At 40.9% G+C, this 19413-nt stretch overlaps 1 protein-coding gene across 1 annotated transcript in view; it reads right to left on the reverse strand.

The window, feature by feature from the left end:
• LOC139376854 (uncharacterized) overlaps nucleotides 1–19413 on the reverse strand; it is a 34526-nt gene that overhangs the window by 6395 nt on the left and 8718 nt on the right. Inside the window, exons 3-8 of the mRNA XM_071119813.1 lie at nucleotides 17333–17541; nucleotides 16978–17149; nucleotides 16620–16670; nucleotides 16192–16297; nucleotides 12365–13116; nucleotides 11826–11987 (exon numbers count right to left, since the gene is read on the reverse strand). Coding sequence (XP_070975914.1) covers nucleotides 11826–11987; nucleotides 12365–13116; nucleotides 16192–16297; nucleotides 16620–16670; nucleotides 16978–17149; nucleotides 17333–17541 — 1452 coding nt within the window. The remainder of the gene's footprint in view (nucleotides 1–11825; nucleotides 11988–12364; nucleotides 13117–16191; nucleotides 16298–16619; nucleotides 16671–16977; nucleotides 17150–17332; nucleotides 17542–19413) is intronic.

Below are 19413 nucleotides of genomic sequence, written 5' to 3' on the forward strand. Positions count from 1 at the left end.
CCGCTGGTGTACTGCAATCTTAAAGTCATACCACAGATTCTCAATTGGATTGAGTTCTGGGCTTTGACAAGGCCATTTAAATGTTTCCCCTTAAACCACTAAAATATTGCTTCAGCAGTATTCTTAGGGTCATTGTCCTGCTGGAAGGTGAACCTCCATCCCACTCTCAAATCGCTGGAAGATTGAAACAGGTTTTCCTCAAGTATTTCCACCCATCAGTCCTTCAATTCTGACCAGTTTCCCAGTCCCTGCCAATGAAAAACATCCCCACAGCATGACGCTGCCACCACCATGCTTCACTGTGGATGTTGTTCTCGGGGTGATGAGAGGTGTTGGGTTTGTGCCAGACATAGCGTTTTCCTTGATGGCCAAAAAGCTCAATTTTAGTCTCATCTGACCAGAGTACCTTCTTCCATATGTTTGGGGAGTCTCCCACATCCCACATGCATTTTTTTCTTTAAGCAATGGCTTTTTTCTGTCCACTCTTCCATAAAGCCGAGCTCTGTGGAGTGTACGGCTTAAAGTGGTCCTATGGACAGATACTCCAATTTCCACTGCGAAGCTTTGCAGCTCCTTCAGGGTTATCTTTGGTCTCTTTGTTGTTTCTCTGATTAATGCCCTCCTTACCTGGTCCGTGAGGTGGGCGGCCCTCTCTTGGCAGGTTTATTATGGTGCCATATTCTTTCCATTTTTTTATAATGGATTTAATGGTACTCCGTGGGATGTTCAAAGTTTCTGATATTTTTTTTATATATTTTTTTTCCCATTCTGTGAGCTTGTGTGACCTACCAGTTCACAGCTGAGCTGTTGTTGCTCCTAGACTGTTCAACTACACAACCCTGATCTGTACTTCTCCACAACTTTGTCCCTGACCTGTTTGGAGAGCTCCTTGGTCTTCATAGTGCCGCTTGCTTGGTGGTGTCCCTTGCTTAGTGGTGTTGCAGACTCTGGGGCCTTTCAGAACAGATGTATATATACTGAGATCATGTGACAGATCATGTGACACTTAAATAAAGTTCCCCTGTGTGCAATCTAACTCATTATGTGACTTCTGAAGATAATTGGTTGCACCAGAACTTATTTAGGAGCTTCATAGCAAAGGGGGTGAATACATATGCACGTACCACTTTTCATTTTTTTAAAGTTTTTTTGAAACAAGTCATTTTTTTCATTTCACTTCACCAATTTTGACTATTTTGTGTATGTCCATTACATGAAATCCAAATAAAAATGCATTTAAATTACAGGTTTTAATGCAACAAAATAGGAAAAACGCTAAGGGGGTGAATACTTTTGCAAGGCACTGTATACAGCAGTATGTTTACACCCTTACAAATCAGTTGATTAGGCTATTTCAGCCACACCAGTTGCTGACAGGTGTATAAAAATGAGCACACAGCCACGCAATCTCCATAGACAAACATTGGCAGTAGAATGGCTTTACTGAAGCACTCAGTGACATTCAACGTGGCACCGTCGCTGAAACACGTTCTCTAGAGTGATGAATCACGCTTCACCATCTGGCAGTCCGACGGACAAATCTGGGTTTGGCAGATGCCAGTAGAATGCTACCTGCCCGAATGCATAGTACCAACTGTAAAGTTTGGTGAAAAAGGAATAGTGGTCTGGGGCTGTTTTTCATGGTTCGGGCTATGCCCCTTAGTTCCAGTGAAGGGAGATCTCCCAACATCAGTGCCCGACATCACTAATGCTCTTGTGGCTGAATGGAAGCAAGTCCCTGCAGTAATGTTCCAGCATCTATGGGAAAGACCTCCCAGAAGAGTGGAGGCTGTTATAGCAGCAAAGGTGGGACCAACTCCATATTAATGCCCATAATTTTGGAATGAGATTTTTGACGAGCAGGTGTCCACATACATTTGGTAATGCAGTGTTTATTCAATTGATGTAGTTCTGTCCTTGAGCTGTTCTTGTGTATTAAGGATCTGTATTGTGTCATGTTTCATGTTTTGTGTGAACCCTAAAAAGGCTAGCTAACAAATACAACAGGACTTTCTGGGAACACTTTTTTGAACCACCAGTGTATCATGCATTATAGACGGTGCCTGCTAATAATTGTTATGAGCAGTCATAACAGCCGATGGTCAAGGCTCTTACATAGAAAACCTTTAATGCATTCATAAAGGCTGCAAATGTATTCATAATACACACCATAGTTGTCCTCGGATGGCATAACCCAACATCAAGCTCTTCCAGCAATGATCTGCAACATCATTAGGAGCAGATAGACTGAACAGTCTGTGGAGACTAGAAGTCTGTGACATGGATCAGATGGGCTGCCGGCATCATTGTTCCCAGCTGGAATATGTGTATAACCTCAAAGGCACTGTCTAGCGAAATCCCTGCACAGTCAGCAAGTAGTAGTCATTTAAAAAAATAATAATATGGTTTATTTTAATATAACCACAATGTTCTTTCAACATGGGGCTAATTCATTTTTTAAAAACTAAAATGAACAAAAAAATAAGCTCATTTTCACTGACACCATTTCTGTGAAATGAAGCGATACTATTGCGCCTTGCAGACAGATTGATTAAGAAGCGTATACTGTAGAGGTTTGCAGCAACACCAAGGCAACTCAATGCTTTAATACATTATACATGACATTTGCATTATATATGCTTCCCTGCAAGGCAAGCAGCTCATTGCAATGAGGGTGCATCGGGTTAGCACCACACAAGAAGCTGCCAGATACTTGGGATAAGATATAGGCCACAGTGGAATAATTGATTGCGAATACATTTTCTAACAGTTTGAGATCTATAGCACGAGATGTAATACATTCTAGCAGAGAAAATGGAGGAAGTGGGGCTACTACGGAGTAAATTAATTACTGCTATACATGTGGGTACCAGAGTGAAGAGCCTATCACTATCAGTGCTCTGATAGCACTGATATTCTCACGTTCTATAATAACTCAACGTAATGAACTCTCCAGGGACCCAGACAGGTCATGTATGAAACCAGCTCCTCACAGGAAGCCAATACTGTATGCTCTATTACGAGGTTATTATATTTTAGTGAATTGTTTGCGCTAGAAAATATCATTTCTGAATAAGGGAATGCAGATATATTTGCTAAATCATATTTATTTTTGGATTCATGTTTTACAAGCTGTCTAATTCCTCTTTCAATGCAATGTTTTTTGTGCTAAACTAAAAAAACATGTCCAAATGGCCAATGTGTGCCATATACCTGCTTTAAACAACTCAGGGCCTGGATTGGCCCGAAACCATTTTGAGTAAATACACAGTTGTGATAATAGGGCCCCATTACCTTTTATTGGTCCTCACAATGCCTGTTGTCACCTGGCTGGTTAATGATCAGTCTGAGTGAAACCAGGTGTGCCATAAACAAGCACCTGACAGCCAGTGAGAAGTGGTAATGTTCAAATAAACTACAGCTGAGAGGAAGTGACGAAGCGGATAACTGGGCCCCAAATCAGTGTTCTCCAGCAGGTGGCGTTTTTGTATGGAGGTCAATGAGAGATTGTCGAATTTGGTCAACAAAACATTGAATGGCTTATTTGATCAAATAGAAATGTCTTAATGATTAGGTTGTTACGAATGACCTGATATAAGTAGTACACGTGACATCCCAGCAATTTTGAGAAAAAAACCTTTGTATCGGCGTTGTGCCTGGTCATCGTTAGTTACCACAGCGACAAAGAGAAAAAACCCTTTGTGGCAACTAGTGGAAACCATTCACTGTTAAAATAGAAATACTCAAAACACCATCATTGTACAGTAAAACCATGAAAAGTAGTGCACCTAAGGTGAGATCTGGTGTTTGTATAAGGGCACAAGGCGAGACTCAGATGCAGACACGGGTGGCAGATAGTTTGTCTTTGATATTTATTAATTAATCCAAAAGGGGTAGGCAAGAGGTCAAAACCAGTTCAGGCAAAAGGTCAAAACCAGTCCAGGAGGTACAGAGTGGTAGACAGGCTCGAGGTCAGGGCAGGCAGAATGGTCAGGCAGGCGGGTACGGAGTCCAGAAAACAGGAAAGGGTCAAAACCGGGAGGACTAGCAAAAAGAGAATAGAAGCAGGAGTACGGAAAAACTCGCTGGTTGACTTGAAAGACATACAAGACGAACTGACACAGAGAGACAGGGATAAACACAGGGATAAATACAGCAGGGAAAATAAGCCACATCTGGAGGGGGTGGAGACAATCACAGGGACAGGTGGAACAGATCAGGGTGTGACAGTTTGAATGTAAACCCATTCACTTTTTCCACAATTTGTTACGTTACAGCCTTATTCTAAAACTGATTAAATTATTTGTTTTCCTCACCAATCTACACACAATACCCCATAAAGACAAAGCAAATCTATTACAAATAAAAAAAACAGAAATTCCTTATTTGCATAAATATTCAGACCCTTTGCTATAAGACACAAAATTGAGCGCAGGTGCATTATGTTGATCATCCATGAGCTGGTTCTACAACTTGATTGGAGTCCTGTGGTAAATCTGTTTTAAATTCAATTGATTGGACATGATTTGGAAAGGCACACACCTGTCTATATAAAGTTCCACAGTTGACAGTGCATGTCAGAGCAAAAACCAAGCCATGAGGTCGAAGGAATTGTCCGTAGAGCTCTGAGACAGGATTGTGTCGAGGTGATCAAGACCCTGATGGTCACTCTGACAGAACTCCAGAGTTCCTCTGTGGAGATGGGAGAACCTTCCAGAAGGTCAACCATATCTGCAGCACTCCACTAATCAGGCTTTTTTTGGTAGAGTGGCCAGACGGAAGCCACTCCTCATTAAAAGACACATGACAGCCCGCTGAATGCCAAGCGTCACGTCTGGAAAAAAATCTGTTACTATCCCTACGGTGAAGCATGGTGGTGGCAGCATCATGCAGTGGGGATGTTTTTCAGTCTCAGGGACTGGGAGACTAGTCATGATCAAAGGAAAGGTGAACGGAACGAATAACAGATCTTTGATGAAAACCTGCTCCAGAGTGCTCAGGACCTCAGACTGGGGTGAAGGTTCACCTTCCAACAGGACAACGACCCTAAACACACAGCCAAGACAACGCAGGAGTGGCTTTGGGACAAGTCTCTGAATGAGTGGCCCAGCTAGAGCCCGTACTTGGACCCGATCGAACATCTCTGGAGAGTCCTGAAAATAGCTGTGCAGCGACGCTCCCCATCCAACCTGACAGGGCTTGAGAGGATCTGCAGAGAAGAATGGGATAAACTCCCCAAATACAGGTGTGTCAAGCTTGTAGCACCATACCCAAGAAGACCCGGGGCTGTAATTGCAGCCAAATGTGCTTTAACAAAGTACTGAGTAAAGGGTCTGAATACTTCAAATGTTTAATATTTTTTATTTCAATACATTTACTAAAGAAATCTAAACCTGCTTTTGCTTCGTCATTATGCGTTATTGTGTGTAGATTGTTGAGTGGGGGGGGGGGACCATTTAATAAATTTTAGAATAAGGCTGTGATCTACCAATATGTGGAAAAAGTGAAGGCGTCTGAAAGCTTTGTAAATGTACTGTATTTCAAAACATGTACTCGGAGCCACCCAAAGTGGTTCTTCAGTATGAATATTTGTGTTTTGAAAACAATTGTTGGTGTTTCAGTGCATGTAAATGTTTTGGCAGACTGTCTTTCATTTAATACTTTTTTTAAAAATTGCAAATGGCTTATAGCATAAATATTGATTGATTATACATTTTGATAGAATTTTCTGTCAGTATTTTAATATAAAACATTTAAAGAAGACACTGGGAATTGAATACTTTTCCTATGGTAGACTTTGGCTCTGATTATAGGCTACAGTTGCCAGGGAACTTTGTGAGATTATAAATAATTATACAATCAAAATATTTAGGGTTATGTAAGAGGAAGTAACAAGGTCAAATAAAATGTTATTGGTCGCAATCACATATTTAGCAGATGTTATTGCGGGTGTAGCGAAATGCTTGTGTTCCTAGCTCCAACCGTGCAGTAATATCTAACAATACACACATCTAAAAGTAACATAACATGTATAAAGTGAGCCTTCATCGCTGGTAATCATGTGAGAAAGTGGATGTGAACCCAGGTCCCCTGCTTGTCAAAACACTGCCTTAGGCAACTCAGCCAGTCTTCAGAAGGAACCAGTTGTGCTGAACCACCTGTGTTACACTGATCACATGGAGCCTGATTCAGGCTTAACATGGACTGAATAAAACATTTACTGAAGTCCCAAGTGCATGTTAAATCAACTTATCTCAAGTCTGAATAGGGCCTAAGGAGAATGTTTTTTGGTGAAATTCCACCTTTATTTCATTCATACCTTCATATCAGAAGACGAATGTTTAGATTAAAGAAAAAATGTGAACTTCAAACATTGTGCTTCTGTAGTGTTCAGAATTCCCCCAGTCTGAAGCATAGCGGTGGAGGGAGGGCAATCAAAACTCTATGGTCAAGTATAAGAACAGGCAAGTTTGCAGGCACCTTCCCTGTATTTGGATCCTTCACAAACTCCGACAGGTGAGCGCAAATAAGAACATTTATTTTGTGTAGCATTTTGGATGCTAATTGTCCAAGTAAAACAGCCATTTTGTTTCATTTATCTGTTTTTTTTATGCTACATGTAATTCATTGACACGTCATTGTTTGCACCTTTCGTGCACTTGTTTTATATGCAAATGAAGGCCAGTTTTTGAGATAATACTGCTGGCTTGTTTGCCTACTAGCTTTATGAGTTTTATCTACTGTTTGATGTATACCCACCATGCTATATGCTACACTTAACAGCCACATGCTATTTTAACCATGATCTAGCTTTATCCTACTACACCACGTGTTATTTCATCCCACTTTTGACATTCATATTGTTATCTTGTTTCTATATTTGCATAGCTTAATCAAGTATTTGCTTTTTGCATGTTATTATGTTTAATACTTGTATTCATATTGCAATTTATTAATATTATAGCATTGATAACCTAATTTTACATTCATGCACTATCATTATTGTTTGTTATTCTTTGGCTATTTTTGTATCCCTGCAGAAAATCATACACACACATATATATATATATATATACAGTGCCTTGCGAAAGTATTCGGCCCCCTTGAACTTTGCGACCTTTTGCCACATTTCAAGGTTCAAACATAAAGATATAAAACAGTATTTTTTTGTGAAGAATCAATACTTTCGCAAGGCACTGTATATATATATATATACACACACACACACACATATACACACACACATGTTACCCACAGGCTGGCCAATCAAGACCAACATCAAAGACTAATGCCAGCTGAACTGTCAACTGTCAATCATATAATCTAACTCAACTGTACTGTGACTCAATTAATCTAAACAACCTTCCATACCATGTGCCATCATCAGAATTTAAAGACTCAGGCCAGGACATTAGCATAATGGATGACTCGTGGATCGCATTGAGCCCTGGGCTGAAGTTTTTTTACAAGTGCTTTTTGCTCTCCATTTCATCGGGGAATGGACTCTACAGGTGTAGGATCTTAATTTGAGCCAGTTTGCTACAGCAGGAAAATAATCCTGCAGCAACAGAAAATGTGAATTATTTTGTGGATTATAATTAATATAATTTTTTTTTGTAGAGTTTGATACATTTTTCATTAGGGCAAATCTGACATTTTAAAGTGTAAATTACAAACTTTAGAAGCCTTTTTAAACATAGTGTAACGATGTTGGAAGGAGAGGAGGACCAAAATGCAGCGTTGTAAGTGTTCGTCATATTTTAATTGGAAAAACTGAACACTACACAAAATAACAACGAAGAGAAAACAAAACAGTTCTGCCAGGTGAACAGAAACTAAACAGAAATTAAACACCCACAACCAAAATGGAGAAAACAGGTATGTATGATTCTCAATCAGAGACAACGAACGACACCTGCCTCTGATTGAGAACCATACTAGGCCAAACACATAGAAATATAACAACATAGAAAAAAGAACACAGACTACCCACCCCAACTCACGCCCTGACCAACCTAACACAAAGACATAAAAAAGGAACTAAGGCCAGAACTGTTTCGGTCGTTCTCTTTGTTATTTTTGTTATTCCCGTGTTCATTTAATATATATGGACACATACCACGCTGCACCTTGGTCCTCTCCTTCCAACAGCCGTTACACATAGAATACACTAAAAGTTAGCCTTTTCTGCTGTGCAGGAAAATTCTCAAAAACAAAAATTATGAAATTAAGATCCTACATCTGTCAAGTTGGTTGGATGTCCTTTGGGTGGTGGACCATTCTTGATACATACGGGAAACTGTTGAGCGTGAAAAACCCAGCAGCGTTGTAGTTCTTAACACAAACCGGTGCGCCTGGTACCTACTACCATTCTACTACCTTTGTCCGTTCACCCTCTGAATGGCACACATACACAATCCATGTCTCATCTTAAAAATGATTCTTTAACCTGTCTCCTCCCCTTCATCTATACTGATTTAAGTGGATTTAACCTTTAAAAGTACATATGGAATTGTTTTAAGATGGTCATACCATCGTTCATTTAGCTATTCAATTTTGAATGTTAGGACCCCTTTAGGTATAAAAATAATAATTTGAAATGATTGAATTTGGCCTTTACAACTAGCCCCTAGAAATGGACTGAATAACGCATTCATAAATGCCCAAAAAGACAGTCAAAAAATAAATCATAAGGAATAAGGTTTTGAAGTGTCTGTCCTATATCAAGGAGATATAAGAAAGCTCAAGAATTTGTTTATTTTTTTGTGGACACATTTTTAACCCCTTATTTTTGTTGACACAAAACTACCTCCATACATCCATTTGTTTGTATGGGAAACATTCAGACGAGTCCTGTGACACTGGGTTCCATTCAGACAAGTCCTGTGATACAACGGAGAGCACCATTGTTTTCTTAAGAGTCTCCCCTTTCCATAGAGTGGAGAAGTTTGTAGGCCAGGGTTCCCCAACTTATTCAGACACCAATCTTTCTGAGCAAAAAAATATAATAAATCAACTTTTTGTGACATAAAAGACTGTGAAAACACCAGGAAATCAGCTCCAAGAGATTTTAATTTAAGAAATCTGTTCCCAAGTATTCTCACACATAATAGAGAGACAAAATACATGTGAGCAAGATTTGAAATTATTGTTTTAGTCAAACGTTATATCTGTTTGTGCTTGTTGTGGACAATTTTCAGTTGATGATCCCTGTTTTAGGCCAAAACGTTCGGACACTACAGACGTTTTCGTGAGAAGTCCGATTTTCAGGATTTCTCATGGTCTGACAAACACCACTTTAGCTTGGCCACCTTCCACTGCAGATGTGGAAGGCCGACATAGGCAGATGTGGTGAATAGAAATGCAGCCCATGAAAAAAAATGATATCTCCATCTTAAACTGACAGATTTTGATGGAGATTGACGCATTGACGTTTGTGTCAATAGACTCTGAAGGATTAACAAGTGACATCACTAAGGGGTCATAGCTATCACCTGGATTCCCTGGACAGTCTGTCATGGAAATGGCAGGTGTTCCTAATGGTTTGTATACTCAGTGTACAATAAGAGTGACTCCCATTTACAGTACTTGGAAACTCCAGAAGAAGGGATTTAATTCTGCACTACACAGGATTCAAAACACCATCATAGTGTTTAGGAGCTCTAGAGAGAGGAAACAACGCCAAAAGAGAAGGGATTTAATTCTGCACTACACAGGACTCGAATTACCATAATAGTTTTTTCAAGCTTTCCCGGGTTAGGGCTAGAGCTCTGCTACCCGATCCGAGCCCAACGGGCGCCCCAACGTTATACATCGGGTTTGTGCCGGGTAGGGCCTGTTTTTTCCTCAATAACTAGGGTACGGCAGGGCTCGGGTATCACTAAATTTATCACTAACATTTTGAAGCTGAGCCATTTGCACGTACTCTGCTGAGCAGTACAGTCATATCTGACTAAGATCATGGTGTCAGAAGTGATTAAACCTTGTCAAATATAAAACAGGAGAGATGTTTAGAGTTTAGACTGATCAAAAGTAGCTAACAGCTAACTGGACTCTCATGTCTCTTCCTTCATTGAGCAGAGTCAGAAATACTTTTGAGGAGATGGGAAACTCCATTGTAATTGTATTAACGCCCATTGTGTACGTTGCCCATGCTACGTCAATGGGCCGCAAGGAGCATTCTGGGATAGGAAAGCTCTCCTTCAAGGAGTGAAATACATTGTTGGTTAAGGCTTGTAGCTAAGCATTTCACAGTATTTGGGCGCATGGTTAAGGCTTGTAGCTAAGCATTTCACAGTATTTGGGCGCATGTGATAAATTACATTTGATTTGATTTAATTTAATTTGAATGAGAGTCAATTGGGCGCTAGCTCAAAAACCCAACATTAGCATGAATTTCGTCAACAAAAGTACAACATTACAAATATTTTCCAAGATGTGAGATAATTAACTTACTATGTGTAATATTGTCTTGCTTTGGCATTGTGACATTAAGGTACTTTCAAGGAAAATAGGCATGTTTCTCGACTCATACCCTTACTTTGAGAAGCGATTATGACAACGTGAACGCAATTGTTCGACGGTCTGCTGGGCGTTATACATTCCTCCATTTATTGCCCAATGGGATTCCTATCTCCTCCTTTCTCTAATATCTCTGGCAGAGCAGCCCAAGTGGAGCCATTGCTAGGTATACACAGAGCCGCCATGAGCAGAGTGCATGCAGAGCGAGCTGCCTGCGCGCAGTGGGGGATAGAGTGACAGACAAAAAGGATTTCAGGTTTTCGGACAGGGCCTTAAATTTGGCAGAAGCAATCGGGCCTGGGTAGGGTTGAGTCTGAAGGCATGGGTAGGACTCAGCCATAAAATTCATGCCTGTGCAGGGCTCTAGTTAGCGCTCCCAATCTCTGGCAAGGTGTTGCACAACTCTTGATTATGTGGTGTTACATCACACCGTCATGTTTCAGAACACCTCAGGATGAATGTTTCAGTCCACCTTAAATCTGTCTCAATACACTCAGAACCATGTGTTTCAATACTCCAGCGAAGTTAGCGTTTCGTCTCCTTTAAGGTGGTAGCAGCTCAGTTGCCACTACTTTTAGTGTTACAAAGCACTTCATTTTTAGTGTTGTGCCTGGTGTTTACACGCATATACCCCCTCTCATTAGCTATAATGGTCCAACCTGACCTTGCCTCCTCCCAACTGCCTTCCATTTTTAAAGACATTTGTTTTCATTGTTAGAGAGGCCACTTGAGTATTTGGTCAATATAATGGATAATCTGTGACCACAGCCACCTAATGATCACACCACAATGCCATGTTTATTCTTGCAACCACTATGTTGAGAGCTTTTATAAACTGGGTGGTTTGAGCCCTGAATGCTGATTGGCTGACAGCCATGGTACATCAGACCGTATACCACAGGTATGACAAAATCGTTATTTTTGCTGACCTAATTATGTTGGTAACCAGTTTATAATAGCAATAAGGCACCTCTGGGTTTGTGGTATATGGCCAATATACCACGGCTAAGGGCTGTTCACAAGCACGACACAACACCTCCTCGGGCCTTATTGCTTAAATATCACCACAACGCAATGTTTATTCTTCCAACCACTTTCTTGAGAGCTTTGCTATTGATCTAGTTATCCAGGTGACAATTTGGGACACAAAGGAATTCATTGTAACGCACTTGGTCAAACATGTCAACTGTTTGTGATGTAACCAACCACATTATGGATGTTCTTGGCCAACGTGAGTAGGATAGCACTACTGCAGGGAATTTCTGCCCATTTTTGTACCGCAAGAAATCTAATTTTCCACTTACCCAGTCCTGTACATCATTTGGTTCAGGTGGTCTGAGCAGAGGTCGGTCCCAGATAATGTTGGGTTTGCCGTGGCGCCAGATCTTCCTGCGGGTTTTGTAGGCGTAGTATGCAGCTACACACAGTGCCACCACTACTAAGAACCCAAGCACCAACGCCACAGCCTGAAACGGAGGGTAAATTAGATGTGTCCTCATTACTACATATGATTCATTTATTTAGGTGAATGAAAGAGTATCTATATATGATTAGCCACAATGATTGTCATTTATTACAACAGCTATCCAACTGAGAAAACAAAAAAGGGTCAAAAGTATTTCATAGCATGTTATGTAAACTGTTAAGGTTTATAAAGTAAAGATGTACAGTGCTCTCCGTAATTATTGGGACAGTGAAGCATTTTTTCTTCAGTCTGCACTTTAACCTCATAGTCATTTGTTTGATTTCAAATCCAAACTTTTGGAGTATAGAGCCATAAGAAGAAAAAATGCTTCACTGTTCCAATAATTACGAAGGGCATTGAAGTAAAGCTTTGACCCACCTCTTCAGGGTCCATGTAACAGTAGTGTTGGAGATACTGGTTGTACATGGGGAAACCCCCAGGGAACCCTGCTCCCACACTCCCACTCAGACTGGGGCTTCCCTGCATGTTCTGGCACATCATAAGCATGGGGTTATAGAGCATGCTCTGAGAGCTCTGCGACATGGGGTTGACACCGATCACAAACACAATGTCAATGATGCCCTGCAGCACCGCCAGGACAACGTCACAGACTAACACTGTCAGGTAAAACCTCCGACCACGCATAGCAGGCGACCGAGAAAAACTCCCCACAAGGAATCCCAGAGAAACCAGGAAGTTAATGGCCGCCATGGATATCATGGCTGACTTGGCCGAATACGGGGTCATGTAGGAGCTGGAATAGCCATAGCTGCCTCCGTAATAGCCACCAGTGCCACTGCCAACCCCCATAGACCCTGTTCCATAGCCCCCCATTCCTATTCCTGCTCCGTGCATGTCCCAGACCAACGTGGAGGCTACACAGGCAAAAATGAGGAAACACAAGATGACTGTTGCTCCTTCCATTGTTTTGACAAGCCCAGGAGCAGAGAACCATTTGTAGAAGTGTTGAGGCCTATCTTCCATATAGAATGAGTCAGGGGGAGGAGGGTAGGGGTCAAAGTTGCTCCTTGGGGAGTGTACACTTCTGTGGGTGTAGAATCCATTGGAGGTAGCAGTGTAGGGAGGACTATAGATGGGTGGGTTGTCATAGTACCGCGGCTCATACATGATTCAGAGAGAAGGGAGGCCTGCAAAACAAGACATACATTTTATTATGTCATACTAATGTACTATCATAACAAATCACATCTTATCGCAAATTATATAAATGATATCATGATATCAAATGACATCAAGTGCTATTACATCCCATTGAACTGACACATAGGATAGATCTGGAGTGTCTCTCTTCTCTCTGTGTGTTTGCCCAACCGACGGTATTCTCATTAGTTTTGTTGCCAACAACACTCCCTCTCTCTCAGTGAACAGCACAACTCCTCAGTCCACTGCAACTCAACCCAGTGGACCTCAATAATTTAGACAGCCAGAAGCAGCAGTGTGTGCAGTGATGCGTGGTGTTTTCCACTGTGCTCTCTACCTCTCAGCTGCTTCAGCCCAGGTGTCATGTGTCCTGTCCGCATGTGATGAATATACAAGGGGAGGGTAAAATATAAGCCATGTAATGATGATAGTGACTATGCCCTCACGGTTACATCTGACTGTCACCACTCTAACCTGAGCTATGTTTAGGTCTAGACATACACACACACACACACACACACACGTTGGTTTTACTATCCAAGTGGGGACCAAAACATTTATTCCCATTCAAACTATTATTTTCCCTAACCTTAACCCCAAACCCCTAACCATAAACCTAATCCTAACTCCTAACCCTAATTCTAACCCTAACCCTAACCCTATACCTAACCATAAACCTAACCCTAATTCTAACCCTATACCTAACCCCTAACCATAAACCTAATCCTAACTCCTAACCCTAATTCTAACCCTAACCCTATACCTAACCCCTACGCCTAAAATAGCATTTTTCCTTTTGGGGACAGTGAAATGTCTCCACTTGTCAAATATTCCTTATGTTACTATCCTTGTGAGAACTTTTGGAACTCAAAAGGATAGTAAAGTTAGAACACACATCTGTGGTCTCTGATAGGCAGGATACAGTAAATAATTCACGAGCTGAACTCATGAAAGGCTGACAGGCATCAAAGCAAGCAAGTTCAAGGCTTCAGTCATACAAAATACACGATACTGCTATATTCACTGGCCACAGTCCATATCCTGTATGAAATTATTATTAGTAATGGTGAAAACTAATTAAAAAATGTTTTTGCATACAATTCAAAAAATAGGCCTGCACACCACAGTAAAAGCACAAGAATATTTGCCCAACTAAAAAACATGCAGGCCTATAAATATAAACATGAATGTCTAGTTTATTTTGCCTCTTGTGTGGCATGATCTCCAAAAGGCCTTAAAGTTGGTAGATGTGGTGCCTTTAGGACAGGGATGGTCAACTACTGATGGATGTGGGGGCCGCCATTTCAGTGGTGGGATAAGACTGTAACTACCAATTGGGTATCACGAAAAAGTGGTAAAAAGTACAAAATAAAGAATAAATAAAAAACATATAAGTCAGCTGACATAGGCTAGTTAAGTGCAGTCAGTGACTGACATAACAAGAGATAAACTGCTGTGATGCATATCAACAATTCGAAATTGCACCTTGTGTATTGTACAGTTGAGATGGTTGAGAGTTGAATAGTAGAATACACAAGGTGCAATTTCTACAAAACAAAAACAATGTGTTTTATTTTTTTGGGGGGAAAGGATATGTGGGCCTACATAAATTGCCCATCCCTACTCTAGAGCGATTCAGGCTGATGTTCGTTTTACATGATTGTGTTTGCTTTTCATGTGCTGTGTAAATGATGTGTAATAGATATCTAGTGTAATTGTTGTTTGTTGATGTGTTGTTCATTAATGTGTTAGACAGGTCGTCATTGTAAATAAATAACCATTTGTTCTTAATTTACTTACCTGTATAAATAACGGTGAAATAATATAAATTAACAAGAGAAAGACTAAAACAACGCAACCCGTAAACGTTTAGCAGCTTTTCTGCTCACACAAACAAAAAAACAAAGAATTGTATCCTATGTGCTACTTTAATTTTCCACTGTTTATCAGATGGAGTCATTACATTACATTCCAAATTCCGTGTCACCAACACAGCCTGTCAAACATAATTGTAGTACCAACTGATAACGTTCACTTACCTGAAACGTCTTTAGGCTAATGTTATTGAAAAACGGTCATTGTGCACAAAAAAAGTTTAACATTACATCTATTATCACTTCGAATATAGGCCTACTTTTCGAAGCTTTTTAACGCATGTAGGCTACATCTCCTGAAACTATTGCGTGTGCACTGCCTGTTCTCTTGGCTGCTCCAATGCGCATGGCGGTGCGCAAGGATCTCAACCAGTCTATGGTCTCAACACAGTAGACTTTTCAAAAACTATCGCGCTCTCCTTCAAAATGTGGAGACAGGAGGGAGAGATCCTACCTTAAACTGTATGTCGCTTATCACGTTTTTCCAGATCAGTAATATGAAGGTGGAGGAGAGATACAACACATCTGGAAGAATGTGCATCTGCTGTATAGGCTTACCTGCAAAACTCTTGACAGGAATAGATTTTCATAAAAATAAAACATGTTACTAAAACAAATGTTTTTTTTTTGTATTCTTATGGATTCTTTAAAAAACGGAAGTATTGCAAATGTCATTACTGTGTTAGTGGATTGTTGGTTCCCTACTGCCCTTTTAACGTTTCATATTTAACAATTCATATAAAGAAAATACAAAAAACTATCCACGTTATGTAGTGTATATGTAAAGCTCTGCAAATGCAATGCTAGTCAATGAAATCTGAATTGACCCTGTTAGCATTGTCCACAAAAGTCCAAAGGTACACAATTTCGCTCTGGGTTGGTTTACGTGTTCATTCACTCCACGACTTGAAACTCACTCACAATATTTCTGGGCAAGAAATCTTTACAGTAGCACAAAACATGTTGTAGACTATAATGGAACAACACACAGTTACTGATTTGTAACTGATTTGTAACTTTGATTTGATACAGACATTTACTGAAATCTAAATAAACAACACACCAACAAAAACAAATGGTGCTTAAATAACGAAACAATCAAAGGCGTGACAGGAACAGAATAATGATGGTCCTTTTGCTCCTTCTGTGTGTTATTTCTTCAGGTCCGACCCATTGCCAAGCTGTCTTGGTCGAAATTGCGGATCCTGTTCTTGATGTGGCCTAATTTAGCTTTCAGATAGTCACAGCGTCCCTTCTTCTCCAGGAAGGCAGGGTTCTGTGAAGTCAAAAATAAACACACATCGTGTTGACTGCAGCTCCATCACTTCGCATCTTTCTCCACAGCCTGATTATTTTTGTAATGCAAGCGGTGTTAAATGAGAAATCTAGAGGTCCCGTTTCAAAGTAGCAGCAATATTATTCACATGAATGGGCAGCTTTATTGAAAAAGCAAATATTACCTAGGTGTTTACACAACAGTAACAATTCTACTACATCTCAGTTGAACGTTAAAATGACTGCTGAATGATTTTCGAAATTGTTTCAGCGTAAGTGAGGAAGCGTGAGTGGAATGTTAGGGGTCTCCATTCACCACATACACTTTTGTTTTGCTCATACTTCTTCAAAATCCGCTGGATTCTCTTCTGCTCCTAGATAATGGACAGAACAAACACCCACAATTAAATTGGTTAAAAGGATGAAAGATATTCATGTTTAAAAATTATATTATGCAGATGTCACATGCTATTTTTAGTGGAAGCCTTTGTGCAGGGCATGGAATGGAATGGATTGTACCTCTCATTGCTCAGTGACAGTGACAATGAGATAACAAAAATATATTGAGTTCAAGTGTCGTTACACTTCCAGAGAAAGGGAAAGGGGTATCATATCATAGTGAGATTGAAAACACCATCGAGGCTCAGGCCCAGATTTGCAGAGTTAGATGAAATCACTCACCTCATGACTATTTCCATCTTTGAGGAGTTTGCCCATCATGGCATCCAGCTCTCTGAACTTCATGAAGGTGGTACTGATGTCTTTGTGAAGGTCCTTGTACTCCTGATACTGGTCATTAAAAACAGCTTTGTATTTTTCCCTTTCTTCCATAGAGAAGATTTCTGGATATTTACTGAAGGGATAGGGTAAGACACAAGGCTATGTTAGATAATGTCTTATTACATATCATTATTGCACCTCGTACAATTGAACCAAATATGAGCACTTCCTGTTGCTCCATGTGTACCTCAGCACGAGAGCCTCACATCCTTACCCAAAATCAGTTTCAGGATATTAGGCAAATCCTCTCACTCACATTATATAGTCTGCGACGACTCTGGGCTTCTCGGCATACCCTGTGGGGTTGGCTCTGTTCCGGCTGCCTGGCTCCTCCTGATGGAAATCTGTGACGTGCAGGCGTTTGGTCGCCCTTACTGAGCTGTCCATCTCATCCTTAAACACAATCCTCTTGGTCTGGGGATGAGGAGGTTTGGTCTGGGCAACAGAGATGGACCTCAGATGCTCCTGAAGCCAAAGTTGAAGAATTATGTATCATGCAACAACTCCAAAGCATCCAATGACACATGTACACTGTGATGAAAGGGTAAAAACAACCTGCCTCATGTTGCCTGATATGGTGATTGCAACTGTGTGAAGTTATGTACAGTACCAGTCAAAAGTTTGGACACACCTGCTCATTCCAGGGTTTTTCTTTATTTTTACTATTTTCTACATTGTATAATAATAGTGAAGACATTAAAACTATGAAATAACACAGGGAATCATGTAGTAAGCAAAAAAGTGTTTAACAAATCAAAATATGTTTCATATTTGAGATTCGTCAAAGTAGCCACCCTTTGCCTTGATGACAGCTTTGCACACTTTTGGCATTCTCTCAACCAGCTTCATGAGGTAGTCACCTGGAATGCATTTCAATTAACAAGTGTGCCTTGTTAAAAGTTCATTTGTGGAATTTCTTCCTTTCCTTCTTAATGCGTTTGAGCCAATCAGTTGTGTTGTAGCAAGGTAAGGGTGGTATACAGAGGATAGCCCTATTTGGTAAAATACCAAGTCCATATTATGGCAAGAACAGCTCAAATAAGCAAAGAGAAACGACAATCCATCATTACTTTAAGACATGAAGGTCAGTCAATGCGGAACATTTCAGGAACTTTGAAAGTTTCTTCAAGTGCAATCACAAAAACCATCAAGCGCTATGATGAAACTGGCTCTCATGAGGACCGCCACAGGAATGGAAGACCCAGAGTTACCTCTGGTGCAGAGGATAAGATAGCCAGAAGCAGCATACCACCCTGTATCCCCCTGCTGGCTTGCTTCTGAAGCTAAGCAGGCTTGGTCCTGGTTGGTCTCTGGTTGGTCCCTGGATGGGAGACCAGATGCTGCTGGAAGTGGTGTTGGAGAGCCAGTAGGAGGCACCCTTTACTCTGGTCTAAATAAAGTATCCCAATGCCCCAGGGCAGTGATTGGGGACATTGCTGTCTTTCGGATGGGACGTTAAACAGGTGTTCTGACTCTCTGTGGTCACTAAAGATCCCATGGCACTTATCATAAGAGTAGGGGTGTTAACCCTGGTGTCCTGGCAAAATTCCCAATCTGGCCCTCATACCATCATGGCCAACTAATCATCCCCAGCTTTCAATTGGCTCATTCACCCCCCCCCCCCCTCTCCCCTGTAACTATTCCACATGCTGTTGCTGTAATTGAGAATGTGTTCTCAGTCAACTTACCTGGTAAAATAAGGGTAAAAAAAAACTTTCCTTAGAGTTTCCAGCCTCAGAAAGCAGCAATTAACTGCACCTCAGATTGCGACGCACAGAGTTCAAATAACAGACACATCTCAACATCAACTGTTCAGAGGAGACTGCGTGAATCAGGCCTTCATTGTCGAATTGCTGAAAATAAACAACTACTGAAGGACACCAATAATAAAAAGAGAGTTGCTTGGGCCAAGAAACATGAGCAATGGACATTAGACTGGTGGAAATCTGTCCTTTGGTCTGATGAGTCCAAATTTGAGATTTTTGGTTCCAACCGCTGTGTCTTTGTGAGACGCAGAGTAGGTGAATGGATGATCTCCGCATGTGTGGTTCCCACCGTGAAGCATGGAGGAGGAGGTGTGATGGTGTGTGGGTGCTTTGCTGGTGACACTGTCATAATTTATTTAGAATTATAGGCACACTTAACCAGCAAGGCTACCACAGCATTCTGCAGTGATACGCCATCCCATCTGTTTTGCGATCAGTGGGACTATAATTTGTTTTTCAACAGGACAATGACCCAAAACACACCTCCAGGCTGTGTAAGGGCAATTTTACCAAGAAGGAGAGTGATGGAGTGCTGCATCCGATGACCTGGCCTCCACAATCACCTGACCTC

This window comes from Oncorhynchus clarkii, chromosome 20 (assembly GCF_045791955.1).
Source record: "Oncorhynchus clarkii lewisi isolate Uvic-CL-2024 chromosome 20, UVic_Ocla_1.0, whole genome shotgun sequence".
Taxonomy (NCBI): Eukaryota; Metazoa; Chordata; class Actinopteri; order Salmoniformes; family Salmonidae; genus Oncorhynchus; species Oncorhynchus clarkii.